We start from the raw sequence: 23,100 nt of genomic DNA on the forward strand, positions 1-23,100 counted from the left end.
CTGACTTTTGAGCGATGGGGCGTGGCGCGCGATGAAAGGAGTATTTGTATGCTTAGATGTTAGCGAGCGGAGTGGAGTGGGATGATGAATGATAACGTATGTGCCATTGGTTTGATCTCATGTGTGGTGTTGTCATGATCAGTCGGTGTCTTGATGGTGCCACAGAATAAAGGAAGGAGTTATGTACACAGTTCAGCCACCTCAAAGACCACTAGAGATTTTGCAAGAGCAGAGATTCGTTTGCCATTCGCTTAGTCTACGGTATTTGAGCATGCAACAGATTATGTCGCCTGAGAATTCAGGGGGATGCGGGGTACTACTGTTCGTCGAAAACCAAGGGGGTGTTCGCGTCCGTCCCCCCTCCCTCCTCCCATGTCCCCTACATCATCTCTTCATCAACACCATCTTCGCGGTCATCTACCCACACGCCCGCTGGACAAATAATGCGTCTATAATCATAGTTGCCTCCGATCGAGTCGCCAATCGCCATAACAAGGGGACTGCACACAATCCTAATAGGCATTCCATCGCATCTTTGATCCTCGCCGCTAGAATCGAGTCCATTGCACCAATGCGCCGTTGCTAGCGGCGAACGTACGTAGTACAGCATGTCCAAATGGCGCGACTCGAGCTGCCATTCGTACGAAATGCTGTGCGTAGACAAGTAATTGCGAAGTGAGGCAGCCTTGGTCACGATGCGGGTCAGTTCGTCCCGCAGCATGCTCACTTGCGCCGCGCCATTTCCGAGGAGTACGACCGTTTTGTTCCACCAGAACTCGTCCGTGATCCGTTCGCAGAATTTTTGCGCAGATTGGCTGAAGTGTAAGGGGCCTGAGAAGATGGTGCGGAGGAGGTGCGTCCGGAAGAGGTGGGCGTCCGCTTTATTCCCTGGTGGGTATTAGTATGCGGGTTTTTCACAGAGAGGGATATATTTGACTGACCTTTCAAGAGCTCGTGATAGACATCGTCGAGGCATCGGCCACACGAAGGCTTTTGCTCCGTCTTCTGCAACGACTCGGACAGCAGAAAAAAGGGATGCTTGAAGATGTGGGTGAACAGATGTTTCGAGAGCATGCCCACGACGAGGAGGAACGGACGCGGCAGTTCCCTGAACGTCCTCAAGTCGATCTTCGCAACATCTTGCAGATCATGGAGGACTGTATTTCTGAAAAACCCGCGGTTTCTGACATTGTCCCTGAAAAATTCCAGAGAGTGGACGGCGTATCTCTCCGCCCAGGAGTGAATGTTCCAGTGAAGCTCGTACAAAACGTGGCGCACCCGGGCGTCCTCTTCGGCTCTCCAACCAGGGCGGGTGTAGTTCATCATCTCGCGCTGTTGCAAGAATTGAATATGGGCGCGAGTACTCTCCAGCTCCTTCTGCCTGTCCTTGACCTCTTCGATGAGATGGTCAATGTGGGCTTCGTACATTTCGCCTCTCTCCTCCCAATGCTCGATCATTTGCTTTGCGTGGTAGAGCTGTGCATTGAGCGATTCGGCATACTGCCTGTTTTCGCGAGCCGAGGTCCGGTAATGCTCGAGCTGCCAGGTCCCGTCTTTTGGCGATTGCTGTTGCACTTGCTCTTGCTCGTTGATGGCTTGGGTCTCGGTTTTCTGGTCGATGCGTCGGACCGTCGCGAGAAGTTCTTCCCATGCGGAGCTGTCTTTCTTATCGATCACTTCGTAGTCGGAGCAGATTGACTCGTCGGACATTGCAGCACTTGTCTCTGAGCTGTCGACCTTTGCGGCTGATGAGACGCCTGGAATCCAGGAGGAAAAATTGGGTAGTCTGGACATCCCAGGGCAAAGATTGCTGTTGCTTGGAAACGAATGATGACCTCTTGAAGGGCAGAAAACGCCTGCGGTTGCCAAATTAGACAGACAGAGCTCTCAGCTTTTGGGCCTCAGACCTTAATATTTTTCCGTTTGATAGCAAAGACACAAACCCCATGCAACTCGATATTTCGTTGGGTATCGATCTCAACACTGTCTCAGTCAGCTTTGGCATGTCCAGAAATCGAGAGTCAAGACTACGAAGGTCGAAAGCTGTCAAGGAATACTCACCATGGTAGCGGTGTCTCACCTCTCGCGAATCACCTGCTTGTCTTGCAGTTTTGCAGTCTTTCAGTGGAGACTCTTCTGGAAAATCCTTCAGGTCGTCGAGTTGGTGGAACAGGACTTGCAAGCTATCACATTGGGCTTCGCCCTGCACGATCAATAGGTAGTTTCTCGACAGTGAATCGAACTGGTGATCTAGGTGAAGGCACTGACGCAACGTTCATGAGCGAAGCGCGGCCACAGAAGGGGCCTGTCGTGAGCACCTTCCAAAGGCGAAGGTCGTGGGTCTTGCTTCTATTTCTGGAAATTCCGACTTGGTAGACTTGTCATCCTGCCATGTCGAAATGACGGTCATTCTTTGGCAATGGGAATGGGGAGCTGCTCTGCCATCTTACATCTAATCGCTCATTTGCACTGTTGTTGCCTGTGATTAGGGACCGTTGTAGGCCACAAAGGCAAGAAGGCGGCTATCCACACAGGCAAATTTCAAGCCGCACAGATGCAATGTAATGTCGAATTCGGGTGTGTCTGTGTTTGGACGTGATGGTGCTGGAAATTTACCCGCGCTCGGCAAGGTCGAGCAGCATAGTCGGCGACGGAAGAAATTCAACTTAGCCTTAGCTTCATGTTGTCGCACATTCAGACGCAAGCACATGAATGCTCCTTGTGACTATCCACTAAGAGAAAATTCTCTTTATGTTTAAGGCATCAATTGCTGAAGCACTCCACGTCTGTTGGAGGTCATATCCACTCTCTCCATTGCGTCAGTAGAGACGTCACTCATGAGTCATGGAGCTGCTACTCCATGGCATCATCCCATGACGTAGCAGCAGTATCGCACCTATTTAGTTAGCTGCTCTGCTCGCTCTGGCAGAGATCAATCCATTCGTCTTCTCTCTACGCATGCGCTCAACAACGTCTTTATGTTACCTGTCTTTGCGGCAGAGATTATTGGATTAGCAATTTCTTTCATCACCCATTGGCAGGAGTCTGGTGAGTCGAGAGAAAGACTGATCAGTGAAAGTTGAATTCATTTACCACTTAATAGACATGGCACATTTTCTGCGTCTAGGTATGAGATCCAGGAAGCGAGGGGTCAGTGGCAGTGACGTAATAGAGCGACACGATACTGGAAGGCGGAACAAAGGAGCAATTTTCTCCTTGTGAGATTCACGAGGGAACAGGGGAGTTTTCCACGCAGCTCTTCCACAGAGCGAATAGTGACAGCTGAAGCGCACCAACCTAAGCGTCTCGAAGCGCCAAGCATCCAGCTCTCTCTCCTTCTTCTTTGGGACAAAACCCAAGAAGAAGCGTTAAAGCGAGTGTTGATGACCAACTAGGTCTCCAACCATCGACACCACACCAAGGATCAGCAAATCTCCGATGCCCTATCCGCTGGATTCTCCCGATTCTTACGTATGTAATGACCTTAGGATTGTGGTGACAGAAGTCGAATAATTTGATCATTTTGCAACATGCCTAGAGTCAAGTGATACGAGGTATGAGCTACGCGGGACTTTCAGGGGCGTTTCAACGCGCGAATGGGGTTCTGTTCATCCAAAACAAATTTCGATTGATACTGTCTTCGGTTCATCTGTAATCTCCAATATCAACAACCAATTATTCCGCGGATGATAGCCTGACGCGCCGGAAAGCGTCAACGGCAAGGTTCTGATCCGGCTGGGTCCACCGAATAAACCTCGCATTCAAATTTGCTCCTCTGTGGCTCGCCGGGGATACACAGAGGTCCGACGTCAAGACAGATGCCGCGTCCAAGTCTGCCCTCCATCCTCCTACCAAAAAGAGCAATTCCAGTAAACAACTCGGCGACGAGTCAGAAATGTTCGCTCCTGGATCATTCGCATGGAGTCAACACTCAGGGACGGCAAGAAGAGGCGCCAGCCTCAACCTGTCAATAGTCGATCGTCGTCTCGCCGGCAGGCTTCCCGTAGGCAAAGGTCTTGAACTTGAGCAGGCCATCTTCGGCATTCATCTGCATCTTGACCTCGTACTCAAAGCACCAGACGTACGCGCCCATAGTTTGATTGAAGCGCTTCTCGGCCTTGTCGAAGTCGTTAAGTGACCAGCGAACTCTGACTTCTCCAATCTTCTCCGCGGCATGGTTTTTCTTGTACTCTGGAGGGTCATTGCTCGAGCAAGCGTACAAAGTCAGGGTGCTCTCAGGAATGTCATCCTCCTCCATCTTCACTAAGATAGTGAAGGAGACTTCCGTGGTCGAGGTAATCACCTGTCCCTGGTGGGGATATCAGCCACGACTTTGTTCAAAGACAGGCATGCTTACTTTTGAAACTTTCCAACTGAGCCGTCCTCTGCACATCTTCTTCCCATTGAAGCGATCAATGAAACTCTGGGACTCAGGATAGATGCCAGGGCGGAACGTTTTGCAGATAGAGTACCCGTAATGACGGCGCGCGAGCCTTGTGACAGGCTGAATGTCTTCAAGACCACGAATGGCTGCTCCTCGGACGACTGCCGCCTGGCACTGCGGTGGACATGTGAGTCTTATATTACCTGGATGCTGAGAGCACCAAATGGCAATTCGCTCATTGAGATAGTCCGAATCTCCGAATCCTCCGACGAGAATGATGCGACTAATATCGTGGCCCTGCATCTTCGCAGCTTTAACTTGAGGTTCGATAAGACGAATGATTTCATCGACCACAGTGTCAAAGAAGCCCTTCATTTGGTGCCTAAACAGACATTAGAAAGCTTCGTGGGACGAAGGTCAACGAAGCAAAGCGGATGGGAGATTGGGAGGTAGGCAACAACCAAGGTCCTGAGCAGTACTCACCAAGTGATCTTGACGGTAGCATCATCAGGATCGTAAGAGCTCGAAGCAGGCACAGCCATGTTGATGTGGTCCACTTGGATGTGTTTGTAGTTTGCGCGACCGAGAGTCTTGGACCCAAAGGCTCGTTTCTGAGTCTCAAACGAGTTCATGAAGGCGCTACCTGGACCACGCCGTTTCTGAGGAAGATCTGTGAAGGCTTTTCCGAACGTCTTGGTCATCCAGGCGTTGAAGTTGCGGTCAATATACGTCGATCCGCACTTGGCTCCTGCTCCAACACACCCGGCCAGCTCTTCGAATCGCAGTGCAGGTTGGGCGCTCAGAATTCGGTAAGTTGTGATGTCCACAGTGCCACCGCCGCAGTCACAAACAAGAACTGTTTCGCCGTCAATAATGGGATCCAACGACCGGGCGCTGAGGTGTGGCTTCAACGCTGCCAGGGCTGCAGCCTCTGGTTCTGGGATGACGTGGATGCGATCAAAGCTGCGAGATGCGAAACCTGCGGCGACTGCAGCATTTCTCGTAGCATCCTTTGCGGCATCGCTCCAAATTGCCGGAACAGTCAGCCAAAGCTCAACTGGAGTGATCGAATAGACCTCTCGGGAGAACTTCTTGCATAGCGTTGCACTCAGATACTCAGAGAGCCCCCTGAGGTAGTCTGTGCACACCTGCTTTGCAGTCTTGCCCGGAGGAAGCTTCATCATGCCTTTTCCAAACAAGTCTTTCAACGCCGGATCATCGTTCTCCGCAATGGTGGCACTTCCGTCGAGCAGAAGCTTCGTCCAAGTGTAGGAGACTGAATCTAGGGCCACTGCAAATCCCCACGCATCAGCGTTCAAGTGAGGATTCTCACTCGCATATGCGATGCTGGTTGGGACCTTTGAGACAGTGTGACGGGTGCCGGGCCACTGGCTCAGGATTTCGATTTTGTCGGCGCTTGTCTCATTCGAGGCGACATAGCTGATGCCTGGTTCCGGACAAGTATCATTAATCAATACGTCTCTCGCGAGAATATCGAGGTGACGAACCTGAAAATGTTGTTCCGTAGTCAACTCCAACAATGATTTTCAGAAGTCTGCTTGTAGCCATTTTGTTGGACCAGAGACTACAAAAAGAAGCGAGATGTGCTTGTCAATTGTCGATGATCTGGGAGCTAGGTATCTTCAAATACGAAGGAAGACTCTCTTCATTTTCGGTGGAAAAGGGTGGACACAACGAGATTGCGATGTGTTCAGCGGAGGATTGCTCTGTCGAAATTTCTGGAGCGGCTTAATCTGGATGTCTCCAGAATACCGAAACAAAGAAGTGTCTCAAGAATGAGTTGCCCTTTCTTCAAGTCTTTGATCGATGGTTCCAAAATCTCATTCTTTGGCGTATACAATCTGGTTGAATGTAGAGTGGTCAGGAAGATAAAGCCAAGATATTTCTAGATTTGCTCAATTCTGTTTAAGTAGATCCGAAGCGACCCCAAACGGCTTTAAACTCTGGATCTTTTGCACTGCAAGCACGTTTGGTCGCGCAACCATTAGTTTCTCCAAAATCACGCACCATGGAGACTCCTGTCTCGACCCACTCTGCCCTAGAGGCTTGGCTCTCAAAACTCTCGTGGATGCCGGACATGATATACCAGGCTCTGCGTGGTACGCCGCCCCATGGAGCACCTCATCTTGCTAAGATCGACGTGAACGCTGACAAAGTGTGCATTGGCAGAATTGGTCAAGAAAGTTGGAGACATCCATAACGTTGTTTGCGACCCCGCACAGAGGCCAGAAGAGAGGACCCGGAGAACCGAGGAGCACCAGGCTATCGTCCGCGAGCTCAACGAAAAGCTCTTACGTGAGAAGGACAAGACCAAGACTTTGAAGGAGAGAAGTCGTCAATTCGAGAAAAGCTTTGACAATGTTTGTCGTGAACTGCAAGTCAAGGAAAAAGAGCTGGAAGATGCACAGGCCGTGGCACACACTTTGCAACTCCACGCCATCAACCAAGCCCAATCAGGTTGGAAAGTCGAAGACGATAGCAAGGTGCGTGACGTACTGGAGAGCTTTTACTTGAGAATTCGTCAGTGGGCACAAAGATACAGCGTTCGCTCCATGGGTGAGGTTGAAGAGAAGTACAACATGGGGTTCGAATGTCTTATCCACGACCTTGAAGGCATCGCAAAGTTCCCCAGCATCGAGGCTCTAAAGGGAATGGAGTGCCCATTTCTCCTCGTCGCAGCAATGTTGTCCCGCGAACTCATGTCGCATATCTTCGGCAAATCTTTTTATCTCTTGTCGAGCATAGAACAGCCTCGGAAGACGCTTCAATACGGCCAAAATCTTGAGATCATCCACCAAAAACTCTGCCAAGGCTAGTTCTCCTATCTTGCTTCATGGGTTCTTTATATTGACTGAACAGCCAACGAGCCCAAGGCCCATCTCATTCGGGCTGAATTGTTCCGCAGCTTCTTCCCGGATTCTGACTTTGGCCAGTGGAACTCTTCCTTGGTGAGCAAAGATGCAGAGAAAGCACTGTGCAAGGAAATTGCCACGTATTTCTGGCATTACCGAAGTCTCGTGCTGCTGTGCAATCCAAATCTCGACCATGCCACAGGAGGAGTCACCAAGGCCCAGTTGTTTGATGAACTTCACCAGATCGTTTGCGATGCCAGTGCGATAAAGATCCATTTGTCGACGCAGCGCATTTATTACAAATGGTCTCTGCAGTCCAATTACTTGGGCCAGCGGTTCCAAGTACGCGCGAACATGGTCAAGGCCGATCAAAGAAACAAGCTTGATGGCCAAGAAGATGTAAGATGCGATGGGAAGATCATGAGAATCATGCGCAGTCCCCTCATCAAGGCCTGTGGAAATCGTGACGGCGAGGAATATGACAAGTGGCGCGCGATCGTGGCGGCCGTGGCGTGGGTTGATGACAAGATGAGGCCATGAAATTTGACACAAGGCCCATAGAGTGAAGCGACCAGGGCAGCGGCTTGATGTCGACCGCCATCTGGAGACCAGCGTTCGCAGATCATGGTTTTGTTTCCTAGAAATTGATTGTATTGAAAGCCAAAGACATGGGAACATTCAAAAGCCTCCTGAATCAAAACTTGTTCGTGCCCCTCGAGCGCGTGGCGAGGACGCCTCAGACATCTCTAAAAAAAACTCCTATTAGCAGGGGACGGAAGAACGATGCTTGAAATGCCTCTTGAATATTCGCCCTACAAGGTGCTCCTAGGTATGATGCGATGACCCAAAGACCGTCAACTTTTTTACTTTTTCCCCTTGACAGGAGGCTTCCCCTTACCACCGGGCCCCTTAGCCCCCGGCTTCTGTGCACCCTTCGACTTGTTCTTCTTCGACTTCTTTGCATCCTCCAAAGCGCCCTTGCCCGCGCGTTCTTTTGCACCCTTCTTCCAGCCCATGCCGGCGCCACCCTCTGCCTTGCGCTCATCGCGCGCATCCAGACGCTTTTTCTCCTTGTTGCTCAGCTTGCCTTTGCCCTTGACCTTGACACTGGCGCCCTCTTCGTCGTTCAGCTGGCGCCATCCAGCCTCCTTGGCCGCCTTCTTGTCCTTCTCGCTCTCAAACCACGTGCGCTTGGGGCGAGCCATGATTTCGTCGGCGTGCGTCACGATGTTCTCGCCCTTGCGCACCTCCATCTCGGCTTGCGCCAGCGCCTTTTCTTCCTTTTCTTCCTTGAGCACCGCTTCGACTTCGGTTTCGAGCGCCTCCAGCTTCTTGGCCCATGCCTCCATCTCGTCTCCTGGTACTTGTCGCGACACAATCTTGGCGTTGGCTCCTTGAGCCCGCGCCGCCTTGACTGCCGCCTTCACGACCTTGCGGTCCGGTTCCGCGGCGATGGTACACGCACGTCCGCTGGCGCCACCACGGGCTGTACGTCCGATACGATGCAGGTAGATGTCGTGACTTTGAGGGGCAGAGTAGTTGAGGACTGTGCTGACGTTCTTGATATCGAGACCACGGGACGCCAGGTCAGTAGCAAGAAGATGCGTGGCTTGGTTATTACGGAAAGATTCAACTGCATGGATACGCTGGAAGCAATGTTAGATATGCTATTCTCGCCCTTGTTGTTTGAGCGTGGCTTACCTGCTCCTGGCTCATGCTACCGTGAAGCTCGGCGGCTTTGATGCCGCAGAGACCAAAGAGAATGCGCGCATGATGGGCTTCCTTCTTTTGTCGGAAGAAAATGATGACACGGTCTGTAAAAACCTTCTTGCACAGGTACATGAGCACCGCCATGCGTTTATCTTCCTTGCCGTGGCGCAAGCGAACGAATTCTTGCACGAGACCCGATACCGTTGCCTTCTTCTGATCGACCATGAGCCTGACGGGTCGGTTCAAGCCAACGCGAATAAGCTTGTCAACCGAATCGGTCATGGTGGCGGAGAAGAGCATCGTCTGACGGGACTTGGGAATGGTGCTCAGAATCTCGTTGAGCTCGTCGGCGAAACCATCCTCGAGCATGCGGTCAGCCTCGTCGAGAACCAGAATCTCAAGAGTGTCGACGGCAAAGCTGGCAGAGTTGCGCATGTGATCGATGAAACGACCGGGGGTAGCAATAACAACATCGGGGCGTTGTTTGAGGATGTTTTCCTGTTCCCGCAAACTGAAACCTCCGACGATCTGCGCGAAGGTAATGTCGGTAAACGCGGCGAGCTTCTTGGCCACGTTAAAACACTGGACCGCAAGTTCACGCGTGGGGACCAGGATGGTGACGCGCGTGGTAGGAACCTTCTTTGGCCGGTAAAGGAGGCGTTCCAAAATGGGGATGACGAAGGCGGCCGTTTTACCGGAACCGGTCACGGCACCACCGACAATATCCTTGCCCAAGAGAGCGACTGGAATGGTTTTTGCTTGGATGGGCGTTGGGTCGGAAAAGCCAACAGCGGCCAAACCCTTGAGAATGGGTCGTGACAAGGACATGTTCTGGAATGAACCTGCACCCTTCGCAGACGTTTTGGTGATGCTCTCGTCTTCGGGTGCGAAAAAGGCCTTTTTGCGTTCCGCCTCGACAGCGTCTTCCTCTTCTTCGTCGTCGGACGACTGCGACTCGACGTCGTCCGGATGGGCTACAGGCCTGGCCACCTCGTCGTCTTCCTCTTCTTCCTCGTCATCCTCCTTGTTGTCAGACTCGTCAGAGCCTCCTTCTTCGTCGGACCCGCTCTCGTCTTCTGCCTCTTCGCCAGATTCCTCTGCATCCTGTGCTCCCATGCCAAAGGCGTCGTCGGCCAAGGTCTCGTCGTTGTCGTCGAATCCAGCAAACTCGCCCTCGTCGCTTTCTGATTCAGGCTCGGGCTGCTCTTGCGTCTGCCGCCTACGTGCAATGATTTCGTCGATATCCACGGCCTTCTTGTCGCCTCCCTTTTTCTTGCCCTCTTCAAGTCCCCAGCCGTCAAAGTCGTCCGTGATGCCAGTGGTCATGTCCCCGACCTGAAATTCAAAATCGGAGGCCATGGCGCCATCGTCTTCACCGTCGGCGGCCCAATTACGCTCAGCGTCATCATCTTCAGACTCCGGCTCGGGCGTAGGCTCCTTCTTTTGCTTTTTGCTCTTCTTGTTCTTCTTCTTGGAGGAGCCATTTATCTCTGCCGCGTCGGAATCGCGCTTGCGCTTTTTGTTCTGGGCCGGGGCAGGGGTCTCGGGCTCGCCGTCGAGGTCAGGGATCTCGTCGTCATTGTCGGAGATGGTAAATACAAAGTCGTCATCGAGGTCACGGGGCGACATGGTGGGATGATGTAGTGTTGGGGGTTAGGTTATGCGCCTGAGAAAAGTTTCGGGACGTAGAAATTCTGCCGCATAAACTGCCGGTCGAGGCGGGCGGTGTGGTGGACCGGTCAAGGGTTGATCCGACGGCGGCGGGTGCGGCGGTCAGGACAACTGCCGGGTACCTTGCTAGTGGTGGACGGCGTGGGAGTTTACTGCATGCTGCCTCATCAGACGCGCCTCGTTTGTCTCAATTTGTTTCCTGCCAAGGACGTGTCCAACAACTCCCTGTCGGCCCATTAGTGGACTGTGCTTGTCGCCTGTCCTCCCTTTTCTTTATCAGATCCGGCCGCTGGCCTTGGGCTCACCGCCGCCGAGCCCCTCTTCTCCACAACCTACTCCCCAGGTATCCACCTCACCAGTTCCTCTTACCCTATCCGCCATTGCTTGCCTACCATCGTCATCATCATGTCCGACCAAGATCTGCGACACGCCATCTCACTCCGGCCGCACCCGCTGCACCAGACGCCTGGGCGGCCTGCGACCCCTCAAGCGGGTGCGCCTTCCAACTTTGTCGTCTTAACGCCAGCTAGCGCTCCGGATGAACCCGAAGCCGCAACTTCGACGGCCAAGGAAGCCACTAGCACTGCTTTTGAGCCCGTTACTCCGAGGACTGCCAGCTCCAATCAGGCCAGAAATACCAGTCGTTTCTCTGCCGCCGAGACCTCTTCCGAACTTGAACGCCAGACTCTCCCCGGTTATAATCAGGAGAATGATCCTTTCAATCTATCAGGCAAGATCAAGCCTGTCAGCGAGATGGAGCAGATTACGGCAAACACTTCGCGGAAGCGCGATGGTTGTGGTCCTTTTGTCACCAACAAAAAGGCCTACAGGGCTCGCAAGATTGAACAATTCTACGAGACTCAAAACGAAAACATCGAGCGCCTCCTGAAGCCCGTCTCAGAGCACGTCCGTAATGCCAAAGAGGCCGAAGGTGATGAGAACCTGAGGGTCAAGATTGCCGTCAACGGTTCTTTTGTTGCCAATGTCATTTTGGTCGTTCTGCAGCTGTACGGTGCCATCTCGTCTGGCTCGCTGTCTCTCTTCACCACCATGGCCGATGCCATTTTCGACCCCATGTCGAACATTACCCTCATGCTCTCCAACCGGGCTGTCAAGCGCGTCGACCCCCGCAAGTTTCCGTCTGGCAAGGCCCGCATCGAGACGGCAGGCAACATTTTCTTCTGCTTCCTCATGACTTCCGTCTCGCTCATCATCATTGTCATGTCGATGCGCGAATTGGCAGAAGGCGATAAGGATCGAGAACTCCATATCCCCTCTGTCATTGCCGTCGCAACTGCTTTCGCCACCAAGTTTGCCTTGTTTCTCTACTGCTGGGCGCTCCGCAACAAGTACAGCCAAATCCGCATCTTGTGGGAGGACCACAGGAACGACCTGTTTATCAACGGCTTCGGTATTCTGACCTCGGTCGGCGGAAGCAAACTCCTCTGGTGGATCGATCCCGCTGGCGCCATCGCCATTTCCTGCCTCATCATCTTCCTGTGGCAGCGCACTGCGTGGTCCGAGTTCCAGCTGCTGATTGGAGTTTCTGCCGACACCAGCTTCCTCCAGCTCATCACCTACATCTCAATGACGCACTCTCCTGCGATCAAGGCCATTGACACTGTGCGCGCCTGGCACAGTGGTCCACGCCTGATTGTCGAAGTCGACATTGTCATGGATCCCGAGGACTCGCTCAGGGACACCCATGATGTGGCCGAGGCACTTCAGACCAAGCTGGAGAGCCTGCCTGACGTTGAACGCTGCTACGTGCATGTTGACTACGAAACAAGTCACGCACCGGAGCACTTTTGGAAAAAGGAACTCTAAGCCTGCACTATATGATACCCACTACGTCTCAATTGCAACAGTCCAGATGGATAGCAACATGATGGTTCTTTCCCCTTCCGAAAGCACTGGGTCAACTCCTGAGAGGAGTCGACTGGAAATTCTCATGTTTTCCATCATCCTATTGGCTCATACTTTTGACCTTTGCCACTGCCTTTCAGCGTGCAAAACTCATGACCTTGACGAAAAATGTTCGTAGCACTCTAGATCGCAATTGAATTTTTCATTTTCTAAGAACACCACCGTCACCACGGCGCGAGCCATTCACGAAATCCCAACTGGGTCTTCTTCCACCTCGAGTATTCAATAGTCGGTGGCAATCACCGTCCCGATGGTACCACACAAGCAAAAGACAAGCATTTTTCGCAAAAAAGCTCTTCGCATTCCTTAGCCGCCCACCCCATGTCGCGCAACCATTCTTTCTAGAAGAGAATTCCACCACCACACTGCCTCCCTCTTTTTCTCTCCACTAGCGCCACGCGCCTCTCCCTCATTCCGTTTCCTGCACCCACCCGTCACGCGTAACCAGTCACATAGTCCCGTCCATCCGCTCTGACCTCACACCACAACGGTTTGGTCACGGAGGACGAACGACCTAACGGCCGGCCGGCCTCTTCCGCTTCCTTCCCCATCGTTTCCATCTTCCCCATCCACCCTCCATTACGCGCTTGCTACACCACCTTTTCTTTTGCCCGCTGTGGCTGTCATACCTGCTTGTGACAGACCGAACGAGCCTCCCGCCTCCCCGGAAGGATTCATTGTCCTTCCCACCACCACTACAGTTCCTCCCACCGCGCCGCTCATCCGAGGAGGACGAGCAATCCGCCTGCTGTGCGTGCGTCGGCGTGTATAGGGGTACTTCCGTCCGTCCGTATTCGTATGGCGGCAGTTCCCGCGCTGGCTGGTCACATTAGTTGTGGACTGGCCTGGATGGATGGTGGTGGGTAGCCGTTGCGATTGCGCGGGCGTGGAATGCTGCGCGCGCTGCGTCTGCTGGGCCTGCCGTCGGAGCCAGTCTCCGTCAGGTTGCGTCCTCCTCTTCTCTTGCATTTGCGGCTTTCTCACACGCTTGGAACGTCTATGCGTTTATCTGTCACGATCGATGGGATTGGTGGACGAGTGATAGTAGCTTGCGCGCGTCATACCATGACATGACGCAACGTCCTGCCCCCTTGCGCCGAGTCCTGCGAGATGCGACCTATAGTGATCGATTGGTGCCTATCTGGTTGCAGCTCACCTCGCATCGGCTTTCCATGGCCTTGTTGCTCCTTGGCTGCTCGAAGACGTGTGTGTGCTTGGCTTGGCTCGGGAAGTCGACTGCTCAGGGGACGCGTGTTTCTGGTGGACTTCTCCACCGGGTCCGCTTGTCTGGATGACTGGCGCAATCCAGCAGGTGCGCGCTTCTAGGATGACTGCACAGTAGATTGGACGTGTTACATAGGGAATGGTGGTTAGGTCTTGGGTTTTGCGAAAGCGACGGGTGGATGAAGGAGCTGTGCGGTCAGGGGTATGAGTGCCCTGGAGATGATGGTACATCAAGTGAGACGGAAAACAAAACCAGTCAATATTCAAGTTCAGGGCGCCTGATGCAGAGAACGGAAAAGTTGCGTGACGTGTGGCGGCCGCGCAATCGCAAATAACCCCCGACGCCAACAGCTCGTCGGCTTCGCTGGTCCGCCATGCTGTATAGCACCAGCCAGCCACGGTGCGCTCATGAAGCCCACGCAAACTGCCATTACCCGTCTGCACGACCGACGTCCATTTAACCTTGTTGTCGCGGTCGCACACTTAAGCCTGACCCTGTCTATAATACAGCGGGAGCAACAGGACCTCGCTTGAGAAGTGAGAGTGGCGCTGCGGCTGAGTTCCTTAATGTTAATGTGTTTGATTTGTTTGTTTGGTGTTGAAGGAGGGGAGACAGCAGCATGATGATAGAAAGGTGGGGGAGAGGTGGATGTTTTGATTGCCTGCTTGTTCTAAGGGGGAGGTGTCTTCTGCTGGCCACCTTGAACACTCGTCATGTAAGCCGAGGGGCGGTAGAAGCGACGGTATATTTCTCGCCATCTCAGTTGGAGCAGTAACAAGCCTGAAATGACGCACACTTAAGCCAACGGGAGGGGAAAGACAGACCAGTAACAGCAGCAGATCAGGGCACAGAGGCAGAGACCCTCAATTCCAGGCCAGTGGCAAAGCTGACGTCTATCATACAGCGTATCCGTGGCGACATATCCTGTTCTATGTACACTGGCGGGGATCAACAGGGACCAGCCAGACAAATGTAAACAGAGACAGGTAGTTCTAGGAGTCGAGGAGTCAAACGGCAAAAAAAGGAGCGGACGGCTACACGTGGAGAGCGCGTGGCTACTCCTATCTATCCGGACTCTGTCTTCCAGGAGCACTGCTAGGACTGTTCTCCTTTAATTCGCCACAAGGGGGAGGGTCCATTTGTGTGTACCGGGAAGACAGAGACAGCGAGGGAAGCGTTGCTGCCACGAGGGCGGAAGACTGGGTTACAGACAAGACGGAAAGGGGAGAAGGGAGTAGGGCAGATAGACAGGAGAAGATGTTCTAAGGGTGCGGTATGTATACGGCAAGAAAAGGGGCGACAGAGACAGGGACAGCCAGGGGCAACCTCGTGGTAAGCGATCGCGTGGTGGTGATTTTGAGATAAGGGTCGAGGGGAAAGAAGGATAGGACGAATGATGGTGATGGTTTGTGTTAGGCTTCGCGAGGCAAAGCGAGGAGAGGAGAGAGGGCTCGCCGGCAGGGTGAGGTGACATGATGGTGTGGTGTGCGGTTTGTCTTCTTGCTCCGGCGGCTTATTTGCCTAGTTCTGCTCTATCTAGGGGTCGGAGTGAAAAGGACGGAAATAGCAATGTAGGGCATCAGTAGGACTGCGCGCTAAACGAGATATGAAAGAATAGACTAGAGAGAAAAAGCTTTTTGATTCGAACGTCATAGGAATTTTCCGTCGTGTTGCTCCAGGTTGCGAGCGACCAAGTGTCGCGCAAAGGCTGTTTGCACACTTCTCAAGCGCTAGAGTTTTCGCGCTGCGAAGCCCAGTGGATACTGGGAAGACGTCGGCAGAGCGTGTATGATGCAAGACAATCGCCGGAAAGAGAAAGGGAATCCTTCGCATGCCAGAGCGAGCCATCGATCTGCAAGCACGCGCCGTCTGATGTTTTCAAGACAGTCGACGTCTGTCACCCCTCACGGCTTTGAGTTGACCCGGTGTCTGAACACGCAGGTCGATTCTTGATCCTTCTTGCATTCAAACCACGCTCAGACTTTTGGCCATGAGTGAGGGACTGGGCGATTCTGGAAAGCTATTCGAAAGCACTCAACAAAATTTGATGAAGGGTCCGCATTCGAATTCGAATCCAAATCCATTGTGCATCGCTCCGAATCAAGCGAGACGTGAGCAAACCTTAAAGTTGGGGCATCCACCACAAATCCGTCGCGAAAATGTCTCTTCCACCCAAAGTACTTAGGTCAAAGGTGTCTGAAAAGGTCAAATTTCACGAAGAAGCCTCTAAGGTCCACGTGATCGTCAGATTTTGACGGCGCATTTGAATTGTTGAGAGGATTGGGGGAATATGGAAGTTTGAGCTTCAAAAAGGTCAATTCGCATCGCCATGAGTCATCTCTTCAGTCTCCTTTATCTGAACGAGTACTTCTTCAAACGTGAGTCTTTCGCATCGCCGTATTTGCTCAGCGATTGCGCCAAGAGCCATGTGAGAGCACGAAGCCAGGGATTCTTGGTCTCTTCATGGGACAATGCGATGGTTGCCTACTGACCTCCTCGGCCAAGTCCCATTGTTAAAGAGAGATGCTGAAGATGGAGAACGTGGTCCAAAGGCTGTTCCTTGGTCAGATGCAAGGCCTCTTGTTGAGATGACGAAGGGAGAAATCGCGATTCCTTGGCCCGCACTCGCCCAGAACCTTCAAATTCACGAAAGCTTCTCGCACCAAGCAGCAAGTTTGGATCTCCAAAGCGCACTGACGCCTTGTGAACGCGATCAGAAGCTAGTGACCGCTGCGGCGGGTTCAAGTATTCAAAAGCAAATCTGTCCATCCAGCGGGCTGCGTTATTTCCTCGACAGCCTTGTTCTCAACTAGTTCGCTAGTGCGGACGAAAGGGCGCCATGCTCGAAGGACACTAGGAGTACTCTTGGGAATAGAACAGGCTCTGGTAGAGCTTGCGCGTCACATGTTGAGAGTCAGTGTCTTGGTTCTTCTGCCTCGAGCCCCGAATCTCTCGTGAAATGTTCCGATCTCATCTTGGTTCGGCGGGAGATATTTGATCCTTCTTTTTGGGGCTGATCGGACCAAGGACTCTGTCTGGCAATTGTCCCGGCCGCTAGATCCTTCATACGCCTCTCGGATGAGGCAGAGGGCTGAATTCGGCGAGGCCGAGGTGTGCGGGCCGAGATCCAGAGCGCCCGCAGCGCCATGTGCAAGCCATGTTGAAGCTATTCCCGGGTAGAAATTTTGTCTGAACGTCCAAGGCTGAATGCGTAGTTGTTCAAATAGCGTACCTTGGTAGCGAGCGGATCTCCGGCGGTTGATAGTCGGTCTAGCGTTATCAGTCGATTTTTTGGGACCGACCCAAGTCAAACGCTATGGTTTCTGGAAGTACTCCTAGCAGTAGTCATTGAAACGGCTCGATTTCTCTGGCAACAATGGGACTTGCCGTGTAAGCTGGACAATATGGCGTGATTTGGCAAGTCTTTGAAGAGAAAATGGTTGGTTTCGGTTGACTTTGGGATGAAGCTCTGAAAGCTGTAATCCACTGCGCTACTCAATGGACCAGACTTCGGTGGTGAACATGGACTGTGCTCTTCACAGGGTATCAAATGGATGGGACGGGATTTCTTGCATCCTACCAATTAACTTCAATTTGCGTAATAACAATCAGTCCATTCATGGCAACATTGGGTCAGGCAAGCGTGCAGCTTCCCATGTTCTGATTTCACGATTGTTTTCCACTCATCCTTTGGAGCACCTCCAAACTCGAAAAGTCGGTCTCAGAGGGTTGGCGGTTGGTGTGACCGCAGGTTGATGTGAAGAATTGAGATGCGGTTGGCCGTTTGCAGGGATACAAATTGACAACTTGGTCAAGGTGCTTCAGTGGTCGACGATCATTTGGGATATCCGGGAAAGAAGGTAGTAAGGCTAGATATGTGGGCCCCTAAAAACAGCCTCATGGACTGTGCGCTCTTCTCCGCTTTCAGGGTCCTGCCTGCACTGTCCATCCGTGTTCAACTGCGAGTAGTTCGAGTGGATGAAAGAAGCCGTTGAAGTTGCGGTGAGTTTGATGTGCGCTGCAGAAAGTACCAATCGAAAGTGACCTGCGTCTAACCGAAATCCATGCTGGCAATCATGGTTTGATTCTGGGATCTTCCGAGGCCGAGTATGCAGGTTTCCATAACAAGGGGGATCTGTAGCAGGGACAAGGGGGCCGGGGGCCAGCGCGAACTGCAAGGCCCATACCAATCTTCTCTGAGCTGCACCAGCTCCCCACAAAATTTTGCAGATGGCTGTACTTTGTCGAGCGCCAAAACGTCGAGGCTGCAAAAGAATCGCCAGGATTAGCCCACATGCCGTTCGATATTGCTCTACCGTGCAGAATGGCATGACGGCAAGAATGAAAAAGAAAGCCAACGTGACTTGCAAATCTTGCACAGAAATGACCATGGACAATGAGACCACCAACGCACGGGACTCATTGAGCGTAGACCCCACTTTAGTGCATGATCAGAATCAAGTCTGGCGACATGGCTTTGGCCGGTCTAGCGCAGTCGATTTGCGTAACGCTTGGAGAAAGTATGTGTCTTTTGTTGCAATCTCAGAGTTGCCTGCTCCTTTGAGTCCGACGTATGGAATCCTACTCTCCATGGTCATCGAGAGACGGCCCCGGGTAAGGCTGTCAAGGAGTCGCGGAGCCACATGCCGCTAGCGACGCCATTTGCCCCGATGGCATGACAGTTGAACATTGCTGACGGACAGTTTCGGCGTAGATGGCATGAAGCGAAGTCTCTCGAGACGGTGGTGCAAGACTGAGTGAAGACTTCAATGGATCAGTGACGGCAAGTCATCCGGGTCAACTGTGTCACGGATGGACCAATGGGGGTCACTGGCGCAGCCAAGCGTTGTTGCTATGGGAGAGACAGCGCGCATGAAGCTGTACATAGGCTGTCTGGCTGACTATCGGGTTCGAAGTGAAGGCGGTCCCGATCCGATCTCGATGGGCTAGATGGCCCAAGGCGACGGCCACAGTGGGCCTTGGTCTTATCAAACTCTGGCCAGTCTGGCTCTTGTGTGACTGTCCAAGGCGTTTCAAGATGGCCGGTCGACTCAGGTGCCTGAGCAGCATGCAGGAGGGTTGCTTTGGACCCCCACGACACGACACGGCGTCAAGCTCAGTCGATCACCCGAAGCGGCCAAGATGGGGTGTGGCGAGCGCGGCTGGATCCAACTATGGCCACAGACGCGCCGCCCTGGCAGGGCTTTGCCAGCCTCCTCCTCGGATCATGTTTGGAGCGCGTCTGGTGGCACATGCGGCGGCAGGTCGAGATGCAAGCCATTGAAAGACGCGTCAAGGTCGCGAGGAGCTAGAGCCGAAGAGGGGTTCGGAGCGGGCCGATGGGAGGTCGACTCGAGAGGACAAACACAAGAACGTGAAAGATGCTGGCTACCGTGGTGTGCAATGGAGACGGCGTATTCGGACGGGACGGAAGAGAGCGTTGTTGAAGTCAAGGCTGTGGTGGGAGGTGCTGCACGGCGGTGGTTGAGCTAGCGTCGAATTGGGAGTAGAAAATGACATCTGCGCGCTGCCGCTCAGCTTCCCGGTCCTTCTCTGCGCCGCATGCAGGGCGCACCAACTCCAAACCAACAACACCCCATCGGCCACCGGCTCCATCATCACCAACACTCGCATTCGACGCCAGCAAACCTAATCGACGCCGCTCGTCATCCTCGGGAAATTTGTCCAACCCGACGCTTTGCTTGTGACTGCTCACCCATCATTCGGTCGACTCCAGACGTCAGCCAGCAACAGACACGGAAGAAGGAATACCATCGTCAGATCATGCATTCCGGAACATTTGTACTCCCGCAGCGCTTGAAACACGACCTCCTCAATGACTGCCGAATCTACCGACCTGGAGCCGGTTGGTCTACGAGTCTGATCCGGCCAAAGCAATTTCAATCCTGCATCGAATCCATGTCGTGCAACCGCAGCTGGCCAAATCCGGCCAGCCTCTCTTCAAAACCTTCACACGGCTGGCCTGGTTGACTCTTGCCCGTATCGTCGGCCATTATTGTCCTCAGCCCGACCCTCAGCCAAGACAAGACTTTGGCCACTTTTCCCCGGTTGGCCATGTCACGTCGTCTTCGAGTCCGTCCATGGCCATGAGACGCTCTCATCCTTCGTCCAACCGTCCTGGCGGTAGCCAATCGTGCATTTATCTGCCTCCGTTTTGGGAAAAGCTCTGTCAACCCCAATCAGGCTCTGGACTCGTCGAGCGGTCCGTCGATTGGCTGATTTTGCATCCCAAAGGGCTGCAGCAGCGGCGTACAGACAGTCTTGGCACCGTTTAAAGAGGAGGGTACCATTCCAGGCCTGATCTGCGTTCCGAAAGCTGCAAGAGTCGACTGTGCGCGTCAGGAATGGCAAGCTTTGACGGCCGCCTGCGCTGTTTCGTCGGCCGCCGTCATGGTTCGAGCGTTGATGCTGCAAGTAATTCGAAGCTTGCATATGCAGCGGCCGGTTGGTTTACTGGTTGACCGCCCCGGTCTAGGGTCCATGGCAACTTCAGCTGCATCCATCTCCAAAGGACCCCAGTAGGAGTAGTGCTAGGCCTGAGAGATCGGACGAGCGTTGGCTGGCGGGGTTGGGAGAAAACCGAGCGTGCGCCGTGGTTGAATTGAACCATTAGACCGGCGGTGCGGTGGCGGACTTACCATGGTCCCTCCTACCACGTTAGGGTAGCATCCATTCCAACAGACGTTGCATCTATTCAATGTACTCTGGCTCGCCAACAAATCCGTCTCGCTCATACACGTATACGTTTAGCTCTACAATGCGGTCGGGCCCATACACTATGGTGTCCTTGCAAAATTAAAAACCTCATGCTGCCGCCGTCCTTATAAAAAAGCCGTCAAAACTAAAACTTGATGCCTTTCGCCATTTGCCTGGCCGCGAAACGACCGCCATCGAGACCCCACAATTTTTTCAACTGCCCTGGCCCCCCTTGCAGCCGACTCACGATCCGAAATCTGGTTGGGAGATTGTCGCGTCTTGAAGCCTCCAGCCTTCGCCTTGCGCCACCCTCCATCTCGATCCCCGGCCTGCCGGTTGGAGCTCGCACAACGCAGCGCCTGTCAGGCTGGTGAAGATTGTTCGAGTCGAGACGCGACATTTGGCCACCATTCCGAGGCACATCCCAAAGTAAGTCGCGTACACAGAAGCGCGCCAATAGCAGCGATGTACAACGGTGAGTTGTGCTTAATGACTTCAACGTCCGGCAACGCCCATGTCTGTCGGCCGCGATTGCCTTCAAATATCGTTCAAGGGTCCTGGACGGTTCGTGGTTTCTTCTTCCCCTGGCCGTCAGCCTTGTTCACTCTTCACACTCCTTTTACCGTCCTCACACACACGTTCCTTTGCAAGATCTCTGCTTGGCAAGGTCATCATTCCTGTTCATAGTACCTCCATTCTGTCCGTCATCGCCATGTCGATCTTTCGAGGCCGCCGCAGCAAGGCTGACTGTTCAGACTTAGAGTTCCGGAGTCGCGATCAGACTTGGGGGGCCAGAGGCGCTGCGTTCAAAGAAGGAATGGAGATGAACCAACACCCGACGCCTGTTTATACCCCCTCGGGGTACCTGACTCCCACGTCAACGGCTTACGAGGGTCGTCGGGACTCCATCGCGTCAATGCAATCTTCAGCCTCTTGCGCCAACAGCTTTTCGAGCAATAGCTCTGCCTACTACTCCAACTTGCCCCCAACACCACACACAGCCCGGGAAGCCGTTGCGGATAGCGAGTGGATGATGGTCCGTCCTCACGAAATCGATAACTCAATCCAAGAAATCACCCCCCAAGAGGTTGAGGAGTTTCGGCAATCAGAGCAGTGGCAACAAATGATGGATGCTCAACACAAACACGGGCACATCCCATTACCAACCGAGCGGCGGCCCAGCAGCTGGGGCCCAGTCGAGCCATCGCACTTTCAATCAGCTGTCCGACCAACTGGTTCAGATAACGAGACCCTGGGCCTTCCTGCGCACATGGAGTATCAGCCATTCGATGGCCTGCCGCCAGCCACGAGAACACTTTTGCCGGCTGCCGAGCTTCATTCGACCTCTGAGATGTGGAATGCTCATCACCCCACCACATCAGGCCTGTCGATACAGGGCATGACCGCTGAAGCATACGGAGCCCCACAGATGAACGGTCAAGGCATCAACCTCGACAACTTCAGTTGGCAGCAGACCGGCATGGAACCTGCACCCCTCTTCGACCAGCCCTCCGTAAACCCAGATGACACTGTACACGAGACCGAGCACCGGACGTTCCCCGAACTGGCCACGGAACAGATGGAAGAGCCATTTGGTTACGACGGTTACAGTTCATCCACGTCTCAGCTGGGCGACTCGCAGCCTTCCATCAAGCACGAGGACGATGCCTACTTTGACCACCGCCGCAGCGACCTCATGTCGCCGCAACGGAGGCATCGCCAAAAGGACAGGCGCGTCGGACCCAGCGGACCCAGTGGCATCAGCAAGCGCAAACATCGTTGCGAAACCCGCCTGGACAGCTTCACCGCTAACCTCGATGGATGCGCCGTCGACTTTCGCTTCCAAGCCGACATCCAGAAGGACCCCAAGTCCGGACGCTACTGCAGCACCTCTGGCGAGACGAAGAAGCAGCGCTGCAGATTCGAGGGCTGCACCAAGACGTTTGCGCGCCCGGAGCACCTGAAGCGACACGAGAACACGCACAGCAAGGAGCGCCCGTTCCCTTGCGTCGTGACCGGATGCGGACGTCGTTTTTCGCGCAACGACAACCGCAAGGCCCACTACGAGACGCATCTCAAGGAGGCCATGTCGGGCAAGAAGGCCCGCAACGCTTCGGTCAGCTTCCAAGAGCTCACGAGGCTCTTGCACGTGAACGAGACCCCAGAGGAGGCCACCAAGATGATTGAGAAGTTGCAAAATCCCAAGGTCAAGGTCAAGAGCGAAAAGTCTGAATCGAGATGATGACCAAACCACCACCACCAACAACAACACCACCCCCATCACCACCATGGCTCTGGATCGGAGCACAAAATATTTTCCGGCATCACTGTCTCATGGACTGGTGCATTCGGTTCTCTATTTTTCGGATAAGACTCTTTCGGATGGTTTTGTACCTGTTTTTCACGCATTCCCTTCTTAATCGTGTTCTCATATTTTGGGTTTGATGCACCGTCGCCCAGGCCTTTCAGCCGTCTGCTGCTGGGCGAAGGTGTTGTACACTTGCATTGCCACGACTGTTTGGAGTACTCTTGCTCTTGTGTTTATTGGATTTTTGGAATTTTTCCTTATGACCTGTATGAGAAAAGACGGGACG

At 53.4% G+C, this 23,100-nt stretch overlaps 7 protein-coding genes across 7 annotated transcripts; 3 read left to right on the top strand and 4 right to left on the bottom strand.

Moving 5' to 3' along the window:
• Positions 1–379: 379 nt before the first annotated feature.
• On the bottom strand, positions 380–1,794 carry BKA78DRAFT_296363 (uncharacterized protein; the record flags this gene model as incomplete). The annotated part of the gene is made up of 2 exons (XM_066886609.1): positions 380–888; positions 942–1,794. The coding sequence occupies 2 exons, from the start codon at positions 1,792–1,794 to the stop codon at positions 380–382; spliced, it is 1,362 nt and encodes a 453-aa protein (XP_066743334.1).
• Positions 1,795–3,967: 2,173 nt separating this feature from the next.
• Positions 3,968–5,953, bottom strand: BKA78DRAFT_337141 (hsp70-like protein; the record flags this gene model as incomplete). Its single annotated transcript, XM_066890243.1, has 4 exons — positions 3,968–4,309; positions 4,358–4,766; positions 4,868–5,831; positions 5,893–5,953. The coding sequence occupies 4 exons, from the start codon at positions 5,951–5,953 to the stop codon at positions 3,968–3,970; spliced, it is 1,776 nt and encodes a 591-aa protein (XP_066743335.1).
• A 460-nt stretch (positions 5,954–6,413) lies between these two features.
• Positions 6,414–7,797, top strand: BKA78DRAFT_353572 (uncharacterized protein; the record flags this gene model as incomplete). The annotated part of the gene is made up of 3 exons (XM_066891581.1): positions 6,414–6,504; positions 6,575–7,061; positions 7,311–7,797. The coding sequence occupies 3 exons, from the start codon at positions 6,414–6,416 to the stop codon at positions 7,795–7,797; spliced, it is 1,065 nt and encodes a 354-aa protein (XP_066743336.1).
• A 323-nt stretch (positions 7,798–8,120) lies between these two features.
• On the bottom strand, positions 8,121–10,596 carry BKA78DRAFT_296366 (P-loop containing nucleoside triphosphate hydrolase protein; the record flags this gene model as incomplete). Its single annotated transcript, XM_066886610.1, has 2 exons — positions 8,121–8,903; positions 8,959–10,596. 2 exons carry the CDS (start codon positions 10,594–10,596, stop codon positions 8,121–8,123), a joined length of 2,421 nt encoding a protein of 806 aa, XP_066743337.1.
• Positions 10,597–11,043: 447 nt separating this feature from the next.
• Positions 11,044–12,465, top strand: BKA78DRAFT_353574 (cation diffusion facilitator 1; the record flags this gene model as incomplete). Its single annotated transcript, XM_066891582.1, has 1 exon — positions 11,044–12,465. The coding sequence occupies one exon, from the start codon at positions 11,044–11,046 to the stop codon at positions 12,463–12,465; it is 1,422 nt and encodes a 473-aa protein (XP_066743338.1).
• A 5,136-nt stretch (positions 12,466–17,601) lies between these two features.
• BKA78DRAFT_149636 (uncharacterized protein) lies at positions 17,602–18,555 on the bottom strand. The gene has a single exon (XM_066882918.1). The coding sequence runs from the start codon at positions 18,178–18,180 to the stop codon at positions 17,659–17,661; it is 522 nt and encodes a 173-aa protein (XP_066743339.1). The 5' UTR covers positions 18,181–18,555; the 3' UTR covers positions 17,602–17,658.
• Positions 18,556–20,536: 1,981 nt separating this feature from the next.
• BKA78DRAFT_149669 (uncharacterized protein) lies at positions 20,537–22,959 on the top strand. The gene is made up of 2 exons (XM_066882919.1): positions 20,537–21,173; positions 21,262–22,959. The coding sequence occupies exons 1-2, from the start codon at positions 20,972–20,974 to the stop codon at positions 22,746–22,748; spliced, it is 1,689 nt and encodes a 562-aa protein (XP_066743340.1). The 5' UTR covers positions 20,537–20,971; the 3' UTR covers positions 22,749–22,959.
• Positions 22,960–23,100: the final 141 nt, after the last annotated feature.

Source organism: Phyllosticta capitalensis (genome assembly GCF_038381095.1).
Source record: "Phyllosticta capitalensis strain CBS 128856 chromosome Unknown BKA78scaffold_6, whole genome shotgun sequence".
NCBI classification, from domain to species: Eukaryota; Fungi; Ascomycota; class Dothideomycetes; order Botryosphaeriales; family Phyllostictaceae; genus Phyllosticta; species Phyllosticta capitalensis.